General features: G+C 42.4%; 1 protein-coding gene across 2 annotated transcripts in view; it reads left to right on the forward strand.

Annotated features, from left to right (window-relative positions):
• MALRD1 (MAM and LDL receptor class A domain containing 1) overlaps positions 1-19673 on the forward strand; it is a 2469603-nt gene that overhangs the window by 427579 nt on the left and 2022351 nt on the right. For both annotated transcript variants that reach the window (XM_069211777.1, XM_069211778.1), the window contains exon 12: positions 2093-2460. In XM_069211777.1, coding sequence (XP_069067878.1) covers positions 2093-2460 — 368 coding nt within the window. The remainder of the gene's footprint in view (positions 1-2092; positions 2461-19673) is intronic.

A 19673-nucleotide genomic window follows, 5' to 3' on the forward strand; every position in this document is an offset into this window, starting at 1 on the left:
CCCCTTTTCAATACATTTCTCAGATCCCTCAGTGACCTATCGGAGTCTGCTTGCTTGTGGCATTTCATCTCCTGCACAGGTAAAGTGGTTGGGTAGCAACATTGTGGCAGTTACTTCTTTGTCAATATAGTTGCAGAAACAAAGTAAAACCTATGGATTGATGTATGTTTAGACTCCCCTGACGTTTTTGTCTTAGCTCGTCCAAGTCTATAATGTCTACCCATGTCCTATTTGCATGATTTGGACAGGGCCATGCTGGTATATGCACTATTGTCCTGATAGTTTGCTGTCTTAAAAGATGTAGGACTGTCTCCATGCCTATTTAGGCATATATATTTCTCCTTACGACTAGTGATCAGCACTGTTTAAGCTGTATTTGTAGGTAAAGGTACCAGCTATACGTTTAGGCAATAAGCTGCCAGTTTTATGGCAGCAATATCAGACAGCAGTTTGAGTCACCATATGGCATGTAGCAAGCTGCAAAACAAAAAAGCAAACCTCACAAATGTCTGGCAGCTCAAGGAAAGCACCATGTGTTAAGCTGTTAGTTGTACTTCCTTGTGGCTGACCTGGATCTCTCGTGATAATTACTAGTGTTGTTTTGTCAGAACATACAATGTAGGAGATACATCTGTTGGCTTCTTTCTTTCTTTTGCCGATTGCTTGTTGTGCTTTTTCTGAGTAAATGGAGCATGGTGGCACCCCCTTGGTGTAAATTGAAATGTCCCTTAATGAAGTTTCACCTGGAAATCATGTTGTAGTGGTTGCAGCAAATAACTGCTTCAGAATTTAGTATGCTCTGTGGTTGGACATCTAGAGTTTGGGTGGTGGCTCCAAATGCTGCAGCTTTCAGAGTGGGGTACAGAAAGTTCCTTAGATAACATCGCGATGACAGGAAGGAGATTGACAGAGCTCCATTGTTGTATCGATACATTCAATTAACTTGAGTCTTCTGGGTCCCTAGTGGGACAATATTTTTAACTGAATGCTAATATTGCAGTAGTTGCAGGGCTCCCTTCCTCTTTTTCCATGCCATATAGATTACTGTTTTGTCACTGATGTTTAAATGGCTTGGACTGTGTAGGGAATGTAGCAGAAGTCTTTTCTAAATGCAAGGATGCCATTACCAAAGAAGCATCCATTTGAATGTCACTTGGTCAAAGCCTGCCAGACATTCCTTGCCTCCAACAACTCATGGAATTTCATTGTGCTTGAGGTGAGACAAACAGTGCACAGTCCTTGAGCCTCCAGTCCAGTAAAAGCTTGGAGTCCACCCCAACCCCAAACCAAGCAAGAAGGCAATCACTGGTGCTTGAGGTAGGTGCTCCCTCACTAATAGCAGGGGTTCTATCTTATGTGCAAAGTCAACTGGACTATGAGGTTGGTTATAAGCTGAAAGTAATTGAAGCACATGAAAAAGCTTACCTTCTCAACACCATGTGTGGATGTCTGCCTTCATCATGCTGCTTATAATATCCTGATCTTTAAAACACAACTGGGACTTTGCTAATCAACAGCAAGGGTTGCATGGCAGGTGGTGCAGTGCCAGACCTTCGCAGGAAAATGTTTTCTGGACAGATGCAGAGGGCTCCACAGGCTGCCTTTACTCAGTCCTCACCAAGCTCAAGCAGTGTCTTAACAATAGCCCCTGCAGCTTCTGCGGTGCCGAATGGGGGCCTGAGCTCCAGTGGTCCCGCCCCCACACTGTGTACAGACAGAAAGCCCCTGAGAACTTCTGACTAGTTTCAGAGTATGGGGGGGTCCTTCATGTATTTGCAGGTCCCCCCTTAATTTTCATTATACCACTGTGCTTAAGTCACTACCACAAAAGCCAATCACTACTGCCAGGGGCTTAAAAGATGTGAGGTTGTGTGTCGGTGCAGGAATGGATGGGCATGAATTCAATGTCATGTTGTAAGGATTGTAATGAAGACAAGGTCATGTTTAATGACAGTGGTCATCTTGTGCACATGTTTAACATAGTTCAATAAAAATATTTGGAATAAACTAGCTGCAGATTTATAATTGCATGATAATATAAATGTACAATTAAAGATGTGTGTTTAAAAGGCTATTTTTCAATTTTTTATAGGTATTATAACTATGGATTGTCAGTTGGGGCCGCAGAAATGCATCTTCATGTTGAAGGCATGAATGAATCGACAGTTGTCTGGAAAGTTTTGTACAACCAGGGAAATCAATGGTCACCAGCGTACGCTCAGCTTGGCCGGCTCAGACAACCATTCCATCTTTCATTTAAGAAAATCAGTCTTGGATTCTACGATGGCATCTCTGCAGTTGATGACGTTGTGTTCGACAGTTGTGGACTTCCACCACCAGAAGCTAGTTGTGAAACACCAACACATTTCTGGTGCAGGGACACAAAGGCTTGCATTGACAGACAGCAACTTTGTGATTTGGTGGATGATTGTGGTGATGGATCAGATGAGGAATTTTGCAGTAAGTACATCCATTGGATACACATGATTCTTATGGCTTGGAAGTGAGAGATGTGGGTGTAGATTTGATTGGCCAAATTATGTAAATGCACTCAAAATCACAGGAAACACATAAGTAATTTGCTTGAAATAGATCCATCTTTGCAAGGGGGGTCAAAAAGGACAATTCATCTCACTGTAAGCAAATTATGAGTAAAAGTAAATCTAAGCAAGATACTCCCTAGCTGGAAGGCAGTCTGGAATTCTGTGAATTTTTTAAAATTATATGTTTGGCAATATTTTCACATTTTTCCTACTCTTTCCTAAAATCTAGCCCTTGTAATTTTTCCTCTAAATTATCTGTACAAGGAAGAGCACAGAGACAAAGTGAGGGAATTAAATGAGAAGATGTAGCACTGTCTGTCAGTCAGTTAGGCAAAAACTTTAATTTGGCAAATGCCATAAAAAAAACAAGATAATTTACAAAACAATATATAAAGGATATGTACAGACACACTAAGGGCCTCATTACGACGTTTGCGGTCCTGAAAATGGGGCCACCAAAGCCGTGGGAGGACGCCACTGTCATACCAGTGGCATCCCCCAAGTGTATTACGACAGATACCCAGTGTAACATAAAAATGATGTAAAAGCTAAAATGAATAATGGATTGCTGTGAAAAGTTATCACGCAGCATGGCAAGAAGGAAAACCATGTACCATGCTGTGGAAAGGCCACCAAAAAATGCACTGTGCGAAGTCTAAAACGGGTCAGGTAGAATCTTTGTTCAGGGTTGGCTGTCTAGAGTAAAAATTATTCTATCCCATGTTAGTGGTAATTAATAAATGGTGGATAACCTACTCCATTGCTAACATTCTGGAATATCTAGCGTCATTTCTATGTTCATAAAATAAAGCTTTTACCTTTGTCTTGGAATTGTCTATTTCACTTGGACAATAAAATAAGTTTGGAATTCCAAGTTCTAAAAAGGATTTCTAGATATTGGCCAGCCGTGGTGTACATTCCATATGGTCTTGTTTTGGACAGTCCTCGAGTACTATGCGAGAGAACTTGGTTAAAGGAGAATGATATATCTATATCCAGAGGAGCAGAAATAACATTTTCGCCAAATCCTCCAGATAAGTAAGACCTGCTTCTGAATGAGTAATAAAGTTTGAGGTGCTCCTAGGGGTTGCTAAGAGCCTACTTAAGTATTTATTTTTGACATTTAGAAAATTCCCTGGAATATAGTCCTTTGATGTGCAGACCCAGCAGGGAAGTCATTATTCTTTTTTTAGATTCATTTAGGGATCAGAGTTGCTGGGCAGATCTTCCATATTTATCCAGGCTCCTTTGTTGGCAAGCAGCGGGGGACTGCTGACCAATGGGGTTAAGGGTGCCATCCTCTGGGGTGACTACTTCCTGTGAAGTGTGGCAAAAATCAATCCCAGAAAGCACTATTCTCCAAGCATCCACAATGGAGAAAATCTCTCCTGGGAGGTTAGATCTGGCTGAGCCCACCCACTGGTGTAGCTAAGTTTCTCTAACACACCCTTCCAGCCCTGCTGATAATTCAAGTACAAGGGCTTCCATCTGGCTCAGAGGGCAGGAAATGCAGGACATCTGGGTTCTGTTCCAACTGTCTTTCCCTCCTTTGAAAACCAGTTTGGCCACATAGCCCCTCTCCTGCTCTTCCATTTGCTCTTGTAGTTCTTATCCCACCAGATGCTTCCTTTCTGTTAGCCCAGGCCACTTCACACCCCAGTAAGGTAGCTTGACATAGCCTGCCAGAGGCTGACCAATGATGAAAGGGCACATCAGGGGTGATTTAAGTAACTTTAGAAAGACTTAATTTGATATCACACATGAAATATTTAGATCTTTTCTAGCTGAAATAAGACTTTAGTATTTGAAAATAAAGCCTTCCAATGTGGAGCTTATCCACTACAATGGGGAAAACTAATTTGGCAGTTTTTCCCTCACCACAGTTTATAAAATATCATTCAAAATGTCCCTGCTTATCTTTACTCTGCAGTCAACCCTTGGTTGCCCTTAGGGGTGACTTATATGTAAACATAAGGTAGTTGAAGACTTTGGAAGTACTTTTAATTCCAAAGTCAAAATTTGTGGTTAATATTATCTTAAACGTAGTCAGCAAGGAAGACCTGGCAATAAAAGGACACCAGACACCAGACACCACAGCAGTACACCCAGGAGTGCATTAACTTCACTGGGGTCCCTAAACCTACATGCTCTACCATATACCAGCAACTTACAGGTAGGTTGTCAGAGCCAATTGTAATTATCTCTAATTTGCATATACCATTTTAATCATAGCACAGGCCCTCGGCTTGGTTATCAGAAAAACACCAGTATCAGTCAAGAAAGTGAGAGGGCTTACGGCAAAAAGCTCAGTTTTCTCACACCTATCAACAGGGTTAAATTTAAAGATTGTTCTGTGGTGCCTATCCTTGGGCGGAGACCATATTGCATATCAGTAAACAAATCTTTGCCTCCATCCAGTCATCTAGTTTTTGGAGAATTTTCCTCCCAAATATCTTTACAGAGGAATCCAAGAGAGAGATAGTTCTATAACAGGATAACTGATTTCTGTTCCCCTTTTTAAAATATCGGCGCAATGATGGACTTACTCCATGAGGGTGGTGGTCAATCGCTAATTGCTGTTGGGAACACATCTGTTAAAATGGGAGCCCAGAACATGGGATTCTGTCTATCGGGGCTGGGAGCCTTGCCGGCTGGGCACCTAAGAATAGCTTTGGTCACATCTGTAACAACAATAGAGTCACTTAAAGGAGATGCTTGACCCAGAATTATGTTATGTGCATGCAAGGGTGGTATGTGAGGTGAAAAGATATCCCCTTAATCAAACACATTGTAAAAGTGAAACACTTACTTGTCAGAGGGGATATGACATTCTATTCTGGTATTATTATTCCCAGAAAAGAAAGGCTGATTTATAACTTCACAAAATGGTAAGTTATGCTCTTATTCTGTGTCAGCTGTTAAATCCTCCAAAGCCCTCCTTCTTAGCTTCTGATTCCTCCCCTCTAGAGTCACCTTATAGGTATATCACACCAATCTTATATTCTCAGTATTACGGGATAAAGTGTTGGTTGCCAGTTTCAAAAGTTTTAAAGCAGCAGTACATGCAGAAATAAACCAATTATGAATAGGGCATCTCTTGTTAGCTCTCTTTACAGTTAACATGCTGGATATCTTTTTAGGGAGTTCTTCATAACTTGCCAGCATATCCTGGGGCTTGGCTTCTTTTGATAAATTGCACATTACCTCTTCCTGATTTTCCGTGAGTAAGTACTTAAAAAGCTGGCCATTGTCTATTTTATTCCATTTTATATGGACTTCCTTACTGGGACTGTACAAAAGATCAGAAATAAATCCTGGCGTTCAACCATACAGTCGAGGCCTGTTCAAAAAGAGTAAAACTGGGTTATGGTCACTGATATGGGAGGAAAGAATATTAGAGACCAATATTAGTGGAACAATGTCAGGTGATAGTAGTATAAAATCAATTGAACTTTCTCTGCCAACAAAAGTGAGTGGCTGAAAGATGCTCACTTTAAAAAATCAGATAAAAAAACAGATTATGTTTAATGATAATCTGATTTAGGTCATTCTCATAAGGAGTATGTTTGAAATGAGTGATATTTTCCCTCTGCTAGTATGTGAGACCGCAAAGTGATCACCACAAAATTGGCAGATCGGGATGTTAAAGTCACCCATCCATAAAATGGCCACCCAGCAGGGGTGGCTCCTTCGTTAAGCACTAAGGTGAAAGAGAGTCACCCGCTGGATTTTTCACAAAGGAAAAATAAAATGATAATAATGTATTCTACGTTATTATCATTTTATTTTTCCTGGGAGTAAGGGGTGGGGGAGGGATGGGCTAGAATGAGGGGGCCAGAGGGGGGATATACACCACAATGTGCGCATGTCTGTTTGGCCGGCCTGTGTTGTATGCACAGGCTCCCACTCCTACTCTAAGAGGCAAAGCAGGCCACTCAGACAAATCATGACGCTGCTGTCATGCTGGTGACAGCAGCGTCATTGTTGGCTGGGAGACTGTGTGCTCCCGGGACCAGGAACAGGACAGAGGGGAGATGAACGTGTCTCCCCTCACAGGTAAGTGTTTTTTTTATTTTTTATAATTATATTTTTTTAGACTTCCCCATCCCGTCCCATTACTCTCCGTCCCGCCACCCCTGTTGAGTGGCAGACGCAACTGCCACCCAATCATGCCCTCTGTGATCTTGGGGCCTGATTTAGAATTTGGTGGATGAGTTACTCTGTCACAAACATGAAGGATATCCTGTTCGCTTATTTTGATTCCCATAGGATCTAATGGGATGATGAAACGTAGAACGGGATATCCGTCACGTTTGTGACAGAATAATCCCATCTGACAAACTCTAAATCAGGCCTATAGTTTGTAACAGAGGTGTCCAAGTTATTAATTTGAACTCTGGGTTGTTTACTAAAAAGATGAAAGTAAAAGTTGATTAAACATCTGAAAAACCTTGAAAGTACAATAGTAGAATTTGACAGCAGGAAGTAGATATGAGTTCTTCCACTTTGATATCCTTACAGCTAAGAAGGATCAAAACTCCCATGCCCCCCTTCGGTCTGCCAGATTTGGAAGGCATAGCTGCCATACAAACGGATGGATAGCCATTCTATAAAACATTTTTTAAGGCCCTAGTCACTTGGCAACATACTACATCATTGTTTTTGATCATTAATAACCAGTCATCATTTATCAGTCTTTGGCAAATGCCAGTAATGTTTCAAGATATCAGGTGGAAACCTTTCTGGCCATCATTGTCTATTAGAATAACGTCTGTGTTAGTAAATACTCCTCAACTACTATTGGAAATGGGAGCAAGAGTGGGAGCAGGAAAGGGAATCAGTTGAATCGAGATGGGAGCAAGGAAGGCATCCAGTAATTCGATGTCTGACAATCCAGAAGGGAGAAAAGCAGTTTTCAATAACCAGAGGAGTTATAGATGGATTGGCCAGACTGGTTTCTAAACTGGGCCTGTTCGGTTCAAAGATAGTTGTGATTGTGGACTAGTAAAAATAACCCAGGGAAGGGCTCAGATCTTAGCTTGTTGTGTGGCTAAATGGTAAATGTAGCAAGGAGCTCACCAGCCTGGAATTTCCAAAGTTTACTAAAATGCAATCACATTTCACATTTTTTATTGAATTTCCCAACCAGCCTACCCTTGGAACCATAAGTGTCTCTTCCACCAGATCCGTCGGCCATACTGCATTTTTCACACACCAATAAGCTATTTTATTTTTTAAACTCCACAAAACCTTCATTAGCATCTTCGCTTATGGGAGGAACTCCTTCCAATACTAAAACTTATGGGGCCTCATTTACAACAAATTGGTGCATCAATCATGAAGAGCCAATTTGCTTGCACTGCCCTACGCAATACCATGGTTGCACTGTACAATTCAGAGCACCATGACTGTGGTTAGCACAGCTGCATCAGAATTTATGACACTGTTGTGGTGCTTTGCTGGACTACCCTCAAACATTTTGACACTAGACCAGCAAAGCTCTGGGAGGCCCATTGAAAACAGCCTAGTGTCACTATGATGCCTGCCCAGGTGCTAAAAAATAACACAGACAAATCTTATAGATTTCAATGCGCCATTCCTGCAGGCCTTTTTGCGTGGAAACACCTTCCTTGCATACATTTTGCCTGGCGCAGGTATAATGTGGTCCAATGGTTCACAAACTGTCACAATTGTACCATTGTGCCAGTTTGTAAATATGGAACGGGGTGGGAGACTATTCTACGCCACAGTAGCATAAAAAAATGTCACTACAGAGGCGCAAGGGGCTTGTAAATGAGCCCCATGGTGAGCAATGTGAGGGTAATTGCAAATATTCTTCTAAACCCATATCCATAGAGGCATGTGACTTAGAGCTAGATGAATATGTAGGGTGGGTAGTACTGTATGGGAAGCTTAGAGTTTTTGTGACCTAAATGTAAAGTAGGAATAGGTGGAAACACACTGTGAGGTGAAATAAAAGGACTAAGGTTTTTAGGCTGAAGATAAGTTCCAGTCATGTGATCAACATGCTGGCCCTGTGACCTGGGGGAGCTTTTCCTGTAACTGTGTTAGGGCTTGGACTTTATTTCTAGAGACTTAGGACCTGATTTAAGAAAAGTGGTGCCATACCCAGTGCAGCACCACTTTTATTGCTCCCCTTAGCACCCCCCCTAATGCCACCATGTGTGTACTGTATCTAAGATACGGTGCACCATGGTGGTAGTTAGGGGAACCAGCATCAACATTTACGATGCCAGTTAGGAGCTTTGCAGGATTAGCGTAAAAAAATGTTGACTCTTATCCTGCAAAGCCCATTGAGGCCCATTATAAACAATAGTGCCTCCTTTTAATGCCTGCTCGGAGCACCTGTTAAAAGTGCTGAAAAAATGACGCAAAGAAGTCTCTTAGATTTCTTTCCACCATTTGATTGGCCCCCCTAATGTGGGACACGCTCTTTACACAAGCCAAGCCCTCCTTAGGTCTCCTAGGGCAGAGTGAATTCTGGGCTGCGAAGTCCCAACACTCAACCTCGGATAGCATGTCTCTTGCAGCATGAATCATATCTGTTTGAAAGCAGAATTCTTTTCCTGAAACATCTCACTGACTGTATTTGACTCCACTTCCTTAGGAACCTGTACAGTCAACTAAGGGTACTGTTTGACAGCCTTCTCATCTTCTCAGTTCAGACATATTTTTGCAGAACGACCCTTCTTCTAGAAACTCCAGAATCACATTTTTATGATTTGAGACAACAAAATGGGATTTATTCTTGTTAAAGAGAAGCATAGTGTTGTAGTTGGTTATTCTATCTCGGTCTCCAGAAAACCGTAGATGTACTGGCCAACCTTGAACTACCTCAAAAAAGAGCTCCCTCAAAACAATGAAGCTCTCACTGTCGCTTAAAAGGCAATTTGTGTATTGGAAGACTGCTTCATGAGATATTACACAATAATATTTTGTGTAATTAGTAAGCAGTCTAGAAGACTGACAAATTTACATCCTTGGCGTGGTCTCCCTTAACTTTTTGCCTCTGTTTCCCAGGTTGTTGATTTGTGCTGGACTCTGTTTTTGCTGTTTTTGTTACTCTGGGCACTTTACCACTGCTAACCAGTGCTAAAGTGCAGGTGCTCCTATACAAAATCTATATGTAATTGGTTCATCCATGATTGGCATATTTGATTTACTAGTAAGTCCCTAGTACAGTGCACTAGAGATGCCCAGGGCCTGTAAATCAAATGTTACTAGTGGGCCTGCAGCACTGGTTGTGCCACCCACATAAGTAGCTCTGTAATCATGTCTCAGAGGTGCCACTGCAGTGTCTATGTGTGCAGTTTTAACTGTAAATTCGCCTTGGAAAGTGTACCCACTTGCCAGACCTAAACTTCCCCTTTTCTTACATGTAAGGCACCCCTAAGGCAGGCCCTAGGTAGCCCCAAGGGCAGGGTGCAGTGTATGGTCAAGGTAGGACATAGAGTAATCTGTTTTCTATGTCCTGACAGTGAAATATTGCTACATTTGTTTTTCAGTGTTGCAAGGCATGTCCCTCTCATAGGTTGATGTGGGGGCTACCTTTAAACATGATTAAAGTGTAGATTCCCTTTTGGAGCCAATAGACATGTGGAGTTTGGGGTCTCTGAGCTCACAATTTAAAAATACATCTTTTAGCAAAGTTGATTTTAAGATTGTGTGTTTGAGAATGCCACTTTTAGAAAGTGGGCATTTTCTTGCTTAAACCATTTCTGTGACTCTGCTGGTTTGTGGATTCCCTGTCTGGGTCAGTTTGACAGTTGAACTGGAGTCTCTGGAGAGATGGCTACTCTGCCAAGTGGTGCCCATCTGGTTCCTTTGACCCTAAAAGGAAAGGCAGACAGCCCAAGAGTAAGAAATCCACGCACAGAACACCGTGCGGGGAAAAGATCGACACAACTCCGATTTGAGGCTGAAAAATCGATGCGCCGCCGGCTTCGTGGCTGAAAATCGATGCTCACCTTCAACGTGACCCGAAGATCAATGCCTGGGGCTGGAGAAATGATGCACAGCATTGCTGACGGAGGCTGGTGAAATCGCAACCCGTGCTGCGTGGTTTTCGGATCATCGTGAGGCTGGATTTCTGATGAAAACAACACTGGGCTTGTAAAAATGATGCAATGCCTGCCCAGACCTGAGACTGCTGACCAGATCGAGGCATCGCTCTCCTGCGGAGAGAAGAAACGACGCACGCTGACCCGAATAAAGGAGAAACGATGCAAGGTCTCGCTCATGAGTGAAATCGACACATCGCAAGCCCTTTTAGACGTGCGTGGTTATTTGTGATGCACCCAAGGTACATTTTCATGCTAACAGCATTAGCGTTGTGTTTAAAAATAGATTAAGACTCTTTTTGCATTTTTAGTGATAACTTCACTTATGTATGGTGGATTTTTGTCATTTGTGTCTTGTTTTGTTTAGATAAATATTTTCTATTTCTCGAAACCTGTGTTGTGTCATTTTGTAGTGTTTTCATTAAGTTACTGTGTGTGTTGGTACAAATACTTTACACTTAGCACTCTGAAGTTAAGCCTACTGCTCGTGCCAAACTACCAAGGGGGTAAGCAGGGTTTAGCTGAAGGTGATTCTCTTTTACCCTGACTAGAGTGAGGGTCCTTTTTTGGACAGGAGGTAACCTGACTGCCAACCAAAGACCCAATTTCTAACAAAGACATAAACAGAGCAGGTCTTTCTTCAAAAGCTCCATTGCTAAATATTAGCTCTACCAATTTGTATACAGTTGTACATTAATTATATATGCCTGCATTATCTATCACAGGGAAACCTTCTGCTTTTAGACCCTTTGATAGCAGAGAACTCATTATTATTAGCTAGTAGTCCTGTAGGAAAAGTTCTGGTCAGATCAACACATTCGTACTTCATCCGTATATGCCAACATTTTGCCCTGTAATTTGATACATATCTAATATTGCAATATCCATTTCAAGTGGTAACTACAAAACAAATAGCAACATTTCAGTTGTGTGTTTTTGTTCTAGATAAATGGAGTGCATGCTAGCTAACTTATTCATCAAGAATGATCTTTGAATTTGTACTCATGTATAACAGCACAAACAATAAATATCTATCAAATATCATTAATCTGCATGTGTTAAATATTTAACATCAACAGTTATACTCACTGGTCCAGCGCTGGGTCCAATTTTCCAAATCTGGGGTCCAATTAAATTTTCTTCTCTGTTCCAAAGGATGATGAGACAATGCATCAAATTATTCACATTAATTACAGTGTTACTGGATGGTCGCACATTCAGCTCTAGAGACCATTTTATAGTTCAAAGGGATTTATTTCAGACTCAAAGTTAAACTTAAATATATGAGTCTCAAAATCATAGTATAAGTGTAAATAATAACCAAAGGAGAATCAATTTCACACTATATGAAATTAACTAACATGTAAAAGACTACTAAATCAATAGTGATGCAGAAAATAAGGAAAAACAATTGATGTATTAAGTTTGATTCTAGGTTTTTCTGCCAAACCATTTAATCTAAAATCCTAACTATGCTAATATTCTATGGGTTCAGGAAAGTAGTCAGCAGGACAGAACTACTGTAGAAGTTCCGATCAGGAGAGGCATAGCAGCATGAAGGTACATAGAAATTTAAGTTCAATAAATGTATCTAAGTAGGGTCCTCTCTCAGCTGAAGGCAAAGGGAATCTGAATCTTACAGGTAACTAAACCTCACTTATATCTTGATATTTCTACGAGTGATCTCATAGGTAAATACCTTTCCCAGTTTAAAAACATAATCACAAATCACAAGTTGCTAATTGACATTTGAGCCTTCTGAAGCTTCAGTATCGACCTTGACACATCCTTGTGCTTTGGAATTTCACAGGAATTACAGCTGCAAACCCAGGATATTACCTCTGTTCTTGATAAGTGATCCTCCGGGCTTTTCTTATCTTTCTGCATAATGAGCTCCCTATTACCTCGGTCCCAGATCCTGACACTTGCAGCTTTAGGAAAACATGCAAAAAGCAAACTTAACATTGAAGGTTAGAACACAAGAGAAAATATGGGCCTTCACTCCAGCCAAGCTAATTAGACACAAATACATTTTCCAGGTTAAATGAATTCTATTTGTCCGTGATGTTGAAATATAGAATGATTGTAAAGAATAATTTTTCTGAAATACTACAACAAACATTCTTTCAAAACAATTCTAAAACATGGCATGCTTGAAACATTATATTGATCTGTGCACTTTACACGTATGTATGGCAGTGCATAATGTTAAATGAAAGCATCTCTGCAAGTTACATAGTGTAGTGAATCCTAGTTCGTTTTAATGGGATAACAGGAGTTAACTTAGCCTCTGGCTTGCAGACTCGTGCCCCCGTCACCTAGTGACTTTTACCCTACTTAGCTTGCTCTGTCTTAGCCCATTTAATTATTTAATTCTTCTAAGATGGCTGCCTTGTTTATAGTTAGGCCACTTGTTATGCTTTGCATTATCAGTCTCACTGCGCTAAGGTGTCAAGATCAAGCAACAAAGACAAACAAACAGTAGGTGTTCACACTTAGGGATCTTCCCTCTCTATACTTTCGAGGGATTGTTTATATTAATTGCCGTCCCAAGCATGTCTGTAATCTATTGTTTGGGAACACACCTACGTCAGGGGTCCTTGTAGATCTTTATAAATACATCACACTTTAGACATATAATCAGAGGGATTCCGACCAGAGGGCATCACCACCATCGCTGATATCGCTGCAGCAGTCGTCTTGACGCTGACCCAGTCTTCGTGTCCCTGCGGAGTCTGAGATAGAGACCTCACTCCAAGCTAACGAGGGTTGGAGGCTCCTCTCATGGACATGGCATTGGCAGATTAGGTTTAGCAAACCCAGCTTTCCTTTATGTAGGAGGTTAGGCCTTTCACATTAGGGTATTAGGGCATATTACATCTCGTATGTCTTTTCTATGCATTGCAAGATGGTGGGGGTCTTTGTAATAATGACGCTTGTCTTCACAATTCTGTTTCTTGCATTATTCATTATCCTAATCATTGCAGCCCATGCAACTTATCGCAAATTGCAGTTATGTTAAATGAAACTTTACCGCATCTTTGTCATTGCCTGTGTTTGTATGAGATATGATATATCCGTGAGAAAGGGGTAATCTCCGTTTAACCTCGACACTCCCTGAGATGTCGATGGGCCAGATGTAGGTAGGTGGCAAATTGCGACTTGCAATTTGCGAGTCAGAGCGACTCGCAAATTGCAACTCGCAATTCGCGATGCAGAAAGGCGTCTCAGACACCTTCTGCGACTCGCTATGGGGTCGCAAAGACCCACCTCATAAATATTTATGAGGTGGGTTGCAGTTTGCGACCCCATAGCGAGTCTAGGCACTCGCGGGGATGGTGGCCTGCTGGAGACAGCAGACCACCATGTCCGTGACTGCTTTTAAATAAAGCAGTTTTTTTTTCTTTTTGCAGCCCGTTTTCCTTAAAGGAAAACGAGCTGCAAATAGAAAAAAATATCGAAACCTTTTGTTTCGGTTTCTTTTCAGAGTAGGCAGTGGTCCATAGGACCACTGCCTGCCATGAAAAAATAATTTTGTGATCATTCACAAAGGGGAAGGGGTCCCATGGGGACCCCTTCCCGTTTGCGAATGAGTTACCATCCACTTCAAATGTCAATGTAACTGTTGATGAGGAATTGTGCTGCCTCAGAGCAAGGTTTATGGTCACTCATAGAGGAGAAAGAAGTCCCCCATATATACATTTTAGCATAATTACATATTTGAGTTCAGCGTCTATTTTAGTGATAATACGTAGAGCATACTATTTATCAGATTTAATGGAAAGCAGAATATTAAATTAATGCTATTTTATGGTATACATACAAGTTTATAGAATGTGATAACTCAAAAACATGATATTTATAGAATTACATACAATTTTGTAAAATTGAGAATCACTAAATAAAATAGTTCATACTTTGCCCCTCCCCTAGAGCTACATACCATTCTCACCCAATTAGTTTAATCAGTAGATAATTTGTAAAAGAGCAAGTGTAGGTGCCCAAAGCTTTGCTTTGAAAACCCCAGCAGGTATAAGGTATGCTGAATAGTAAGGATGCACAGTAATGAATCCACCTCTTGCTTCTTCAATCCACTACCTGACACTCCCAAACCCTTTATCTTACTCCTGCAGGTTCCTGCTTTCTCCCTCTGTGATGTGTTTTCCATCTTTCTCTTCTGCCTTCTTTCCCATCAACTTCTTTCCCCTTTTTTGTGTTTTTCAATCTCTTGCTCTTGGTATATGTCTGATGAAAATAAAATGAGTCCCTGTCTTCAAAAATGAGTGTAAGTGGGCCCAACCGGAAGCTACCGGCTCATTAAGCATGAGTTCAATCCATCCTGCATGCTTGGTTTTTGTCTTCTGAATCACTAATTTCTTATCTATACATGTTGAAGCCATATTATGAGCTTTTTGTTGGAAATTGGGTCCTGGGTGGGGGGGGCGATCCTACTCAAGTAGCAACCACTATTTCTGTCAGGGTGAAGTTAAAGCAATCCCAAATTAAACTGTGATTACCCCTCTGGTAGCTTGCCACAAAAGCAGACAAATTTAACTTAGAGGCAATGTGTAAAGTAACACTTCAAACAGTAATAAAGTTAAAAGACAACACCAGAGAAATCTTACACCGATTCAGAACAATAGAGCAAAATAAAATAAATTATTTGACAACAAAATGATAAAAATCTAGCCAGCAAAACCGGATATAGGCAAATTTAAAGATTTCAGGCAAGTACAGCACCTAAAGGCACAAAACGCCACTCGTGGTTATCTTGTGTGGGAAAGGGTGAAAGTCGTAAAGTAAAGCCTACCATGATGGAGTGCAGGTCAGATACAAGGAGCAGGTTAGTCCACCTGCAAGAGTTATCTTCAAAGTCCATTGCAAACAGGTCCATTCACGGTGGAAAGGGCCACACCGGACAGGGAGAGCGTCACAGATGTTCGTCAATGTAGAGGAAAGAGCAGCCCAAGCAACATAGACTGTTGTTACTTGTGCACTTACGCATTGAGAATGGTCACTGCTGGAGCTTGATGTTGGCGGTCACCATGAGCTGTCGATGTTGTAGCAAGAAGTGCAGATCTCGAGGTGACGTTAGTATTTGTTGTATTACAAAAAGTTGGGTTTGCCAGAACATTGAGTTGGCAGGCTACAACATCTTGACACAAATGGGCCTGTTTGTATTCACAAAAAGCCCAAATCTTAAGATTAGCTCAATAGTGGCCACACCAATGATCCAGGACCTGAGGAGCACCACTTGTGAATGAGGAGCTCACTCCAGCGGAGGCCAGCAAGTCTCAGGCAGGCAGCAGGTCAGTTGGGCAGTTGCAGGGAGCCTCTAAGGCTTGGTATTTCCCTGTAGCTCACCACAGGAGGTCAACTGGCAGACCTTTGAAATCACTTCAGCTTAGGATCAAGGGTGCAGGTCCAGTCTTCTTTCTCAGCAAGGCAGCAGGTAGCAGGATAGCAGACTGGCAGTACTTCTTGCACCAAACCAGCACAGCAATTCTTCTACTGTAGTATCCACAGGTCTAGGAGTATACTAAAGAGCTGGGACTCAGTTTCCAATATTTATACCTGGTGTCTACTTTGAAGTAGAAGAGGTTTCCACAGGATTCCCTTTGAAGTCCCTGAAGTACTGTGCTCCTCCCCCCCACCGTCCTGGCTCCAAGCTCACTACATTATCACTGCAGTTGTGATAAGTCCTTTGTTTAAAGGCAAGGCACAGTCTATTCAGTTGCAAGTAGGGTTATGTTCAGCTCTCCTTCCTCCTCCTGCCAGTTGATGGCCATCTGGGCACATATTATCCCTGTATTGTGTGGCTGTCTGGGAAGAATAAACAAAGTCCAACTATCACCTATACCAAGTCATGCGACCCAGGAAGAGGCTGCAAACACCAAATGGTTAGGGCAGAAAAATACCACCTTTTTAAAAGTGGCATTTTTAAAATTGTAACTTCAACTTCTGACTTTACCATTAAAGATGATTTTTAATTGTAACTTGCAAAACACCAAACATGAACTATTTATTGCTATGAATCAAAAGTTAGAACTTATTAAATGTAATTAGGGAACCCAACATTATCCTATGGCCTAAAAGTAGTTTTTTACTACCAGTCTACCTGAGTTTGAGAGGTAGCATGTTCCATTCCCGGGATGAGAGGGAGGAGAAGGATCTTCCAGCCTCTGTGCTGTTTCTGGATCTTGGCGACAGCTGCAAGGGTGTGTTGGGACGAACTGAGCTGTCTGTTGGGTACATAGAGGGCGAGGAGGTGGTTGAGGTATGCCGGTCCTATGTTGTGTAGTGCCTTGCAGATATGGATCAGGAGTTTGTATGTGATGTGCTTGTTGATTGGGAGCCAGTGTAGGTCTCTGAGGTGGGAAGAGATGTGGCTGGATGCTGCGTCCTGGGTTCATTGTAGTATTGATTGCAGTTTCTTGGTGATGCTGGCATAAAGTGTGCAGCTGTAGTCCAGTTTGCAAGTGAAAATTGCATGAGTGACAGTCTTCCTTGTGTCAGAGGCGATCCATTTGAAGGTCTTTTGAAGGATTTGGAGGGTATGGAAGCATGACGAAGTGACAGCATTGAATTGGCAGGTCATGGATAGTGAGGAGTCTAGGATGATGCCTCGATTGTGTGCATGGTCCGTGGGGTCGTTTCCCAGTGTGGTAGGCCACTAGGAGTCATTCCAGGTGGAAGGGGTGGGGCCGATTACAAGGATCTCCATCTTGTCCAAGTTGAGATTGAGGCAGCTGGCTTCCATCCAGATGGTGACTGCTCTCATCCCATTGCTAAAACCTCTCTTGGTCTTCAAAGGGTCATTAAACCGGGAGAGGATCAGATGGGTATTGTCAACCTAGGAGACAATGTTTAGCCTATGTTGTTTGATGATCTTGGCTAGCTGGCCATGTAGATGTTGAAAAGCTTTGTGTTGAGTGATGATCCTTGGGGTACTCCGCAGCATGTATCTTTGGGTTCTGATGTGAATGGCGGTAAACTGACACTCTGTGTTCTTCCAGTGAGGAAGTGCCTGATCCATTCCAGTGCTTTATCTCAGGTTCCGGCATCATGGAGTCTGGCGCAGAGGATGGGGTCAGAAATGTTGTCGAATGTAGCAGAGAGGTCGAGGAGGATGAGTGCGACTCTGCCTCCGTGGTCTACTATGGCGTGCATGTCGTCGATGGCTGCTAGCAGTGCTGTTTCTGTGCTGTGGTTACTCCTTTATCTGGATTGGGAATATTCTAGGATTTGGTGTGTCTCAAGGAATTTGATAAGTTGCTAATTGACTGCCTTTTCCTTCACTGTGTTTGGGAAAGGGAGCAGAGAGATGGGTCTGTAGTTCTTCACTTCTCTTGGGTCGGTGATGAGTTTCTTGAGTAGCGGGTTGATCTTGGCATCCTTCCAATCTGAAGGGAAGGTGGCGGACTCAAAGGAATGGTTGATAGTTCAGCAGAAATCGGGTGCTGGCCAGGTTAGAAGATGTGATAAGGTCACGGATCCAAGGGTGCTCCCAAGTGGATGTAGTTCGTGAGTCTTTCTGCATTAGTCATCTTGAGGTATCTGTGTTCTATGTGAAATCAGAAGTAAGCTCCAAACGGGTATGTTTTCATCTTCATCAGTGTCCAAACCAATGCAAATGCTTCCCTTTCTATTGCACTCACCTCTGTACCCTGAGGAGTAACATTCTGCCAATAAAGGGTACTGGTTGATCCAAACCCTCATTTTCTATCCTTGAGAGCATAACCCGTATGCCATGATTTTGAGGAATCTGTACGATGAACTCCTAGGAGAAATCAGGAGCCTTGAGCACAGGTGATGTCCACATGGACTCTTTTAAGGTATCAAAAGCAGTCTGGCATGCCTCCGTTCAAAATTTCCTGCCTGGGCTGCTTTTTAGAAGTCAGCTCTATCAAGGGAGGAACAATGATGCCAATCTCCTGTGGTATCTGTTGAGGCCCGGGAAAGCCATCACATCTGTCTGAGTCCTGGGGGAAATCCCAAGCAAGAATGGTCTGAATTGTGGCCTGGAGGGGCTGCACCTTGCCTCCTCCCACTTGGTGACACAAGTTGACCACTGAACCCTGCCATATTTGACACTCACTGGCCTTGAAAGTGAGACCTACTCTCTGTAGAGCCTGAACACTTCTCCAAGGTGGCATAGGTGTTCCTTCCAGCTAGAACCCAAGACCGCAATGTCGGCTATGTAGGTAGAATTGAAGTTCTCCAACCCAGCCATGACCTGATTGACCCAGCTCTAGAAGGAGGCAAGGTATTTTTCAAACTGAATGACATCACTTGAAACTGAAAGAGGCCTTCTGAGGTACAGAATGCAGACCTTTGTTTGGCCTCCACAGTTAGTACCCAGGTGTTAAATCACACATGCTGAGGAACTTGACAGCCCCTAGCTGATCAATGAGCTTGTCAGTTCAGTGGATTGGATGTGATTTAGTGACTGCATTTAGCCCCTAGTAATCCATGCAGATCTTGAGTTCAGGGGTGGTACCTGGATGGGCGTCCTTTGGGAAGAGCACCCTGGACTGAACAGAGGGCTGCAGTTACCTCTAGATCCAACATTTTGGAGACTGCCTTCTTTATGCTGGCTTTTACCTTTTCAGCTAGTATGTGGATCTTATTCTTCACAGCCATATTGTCCCCAGTGTGAATGTCATGGGTATACCATGTAATAAGCCCTGGGGTCAGGGAAACGAGAGCGTCAAACTGTCCCAACACTTGCCAACACTCTCCTTTTTACTTTAGAGTCATGGGTAAGGGAGAGCTTGACACCTTCCACTGACCCATCCTGCTCATTGGAAGGAAGGGGGTCAGGGACAGGTTCACTTTCCTCCTCCACTCCATCATCCATGACCAGGAGCATGGTAACCTCAAACCTCTTTAATTAAGGACCCATGAATGTTTTCTGGGGGTATTGAAGCCCACCAAGAAGGTGACATTCCCTTTGTGTTATTCCACCTCATAGGGCTTAGACCGTTGGACTTGTAAGAGCCTCTGCTCCATAGACTCCAATATCCATACTCTTTTTCCAGGTTGAAAC

Source organism: Pleurodeles waltl, chromosome 10 (assembly GCF_031143425.1).
Source record: "Pleurodeles waltl isolate 20211129_DDA chromosome 10, aPleWal1.hap1.20221129, whole genome shotgun sequence".
NCBI lineage: Eukaryota > Metazoa > Chordata > Amphibia > Caudata > Salamandridae > Pleurodeles > Pleurodeles waltl.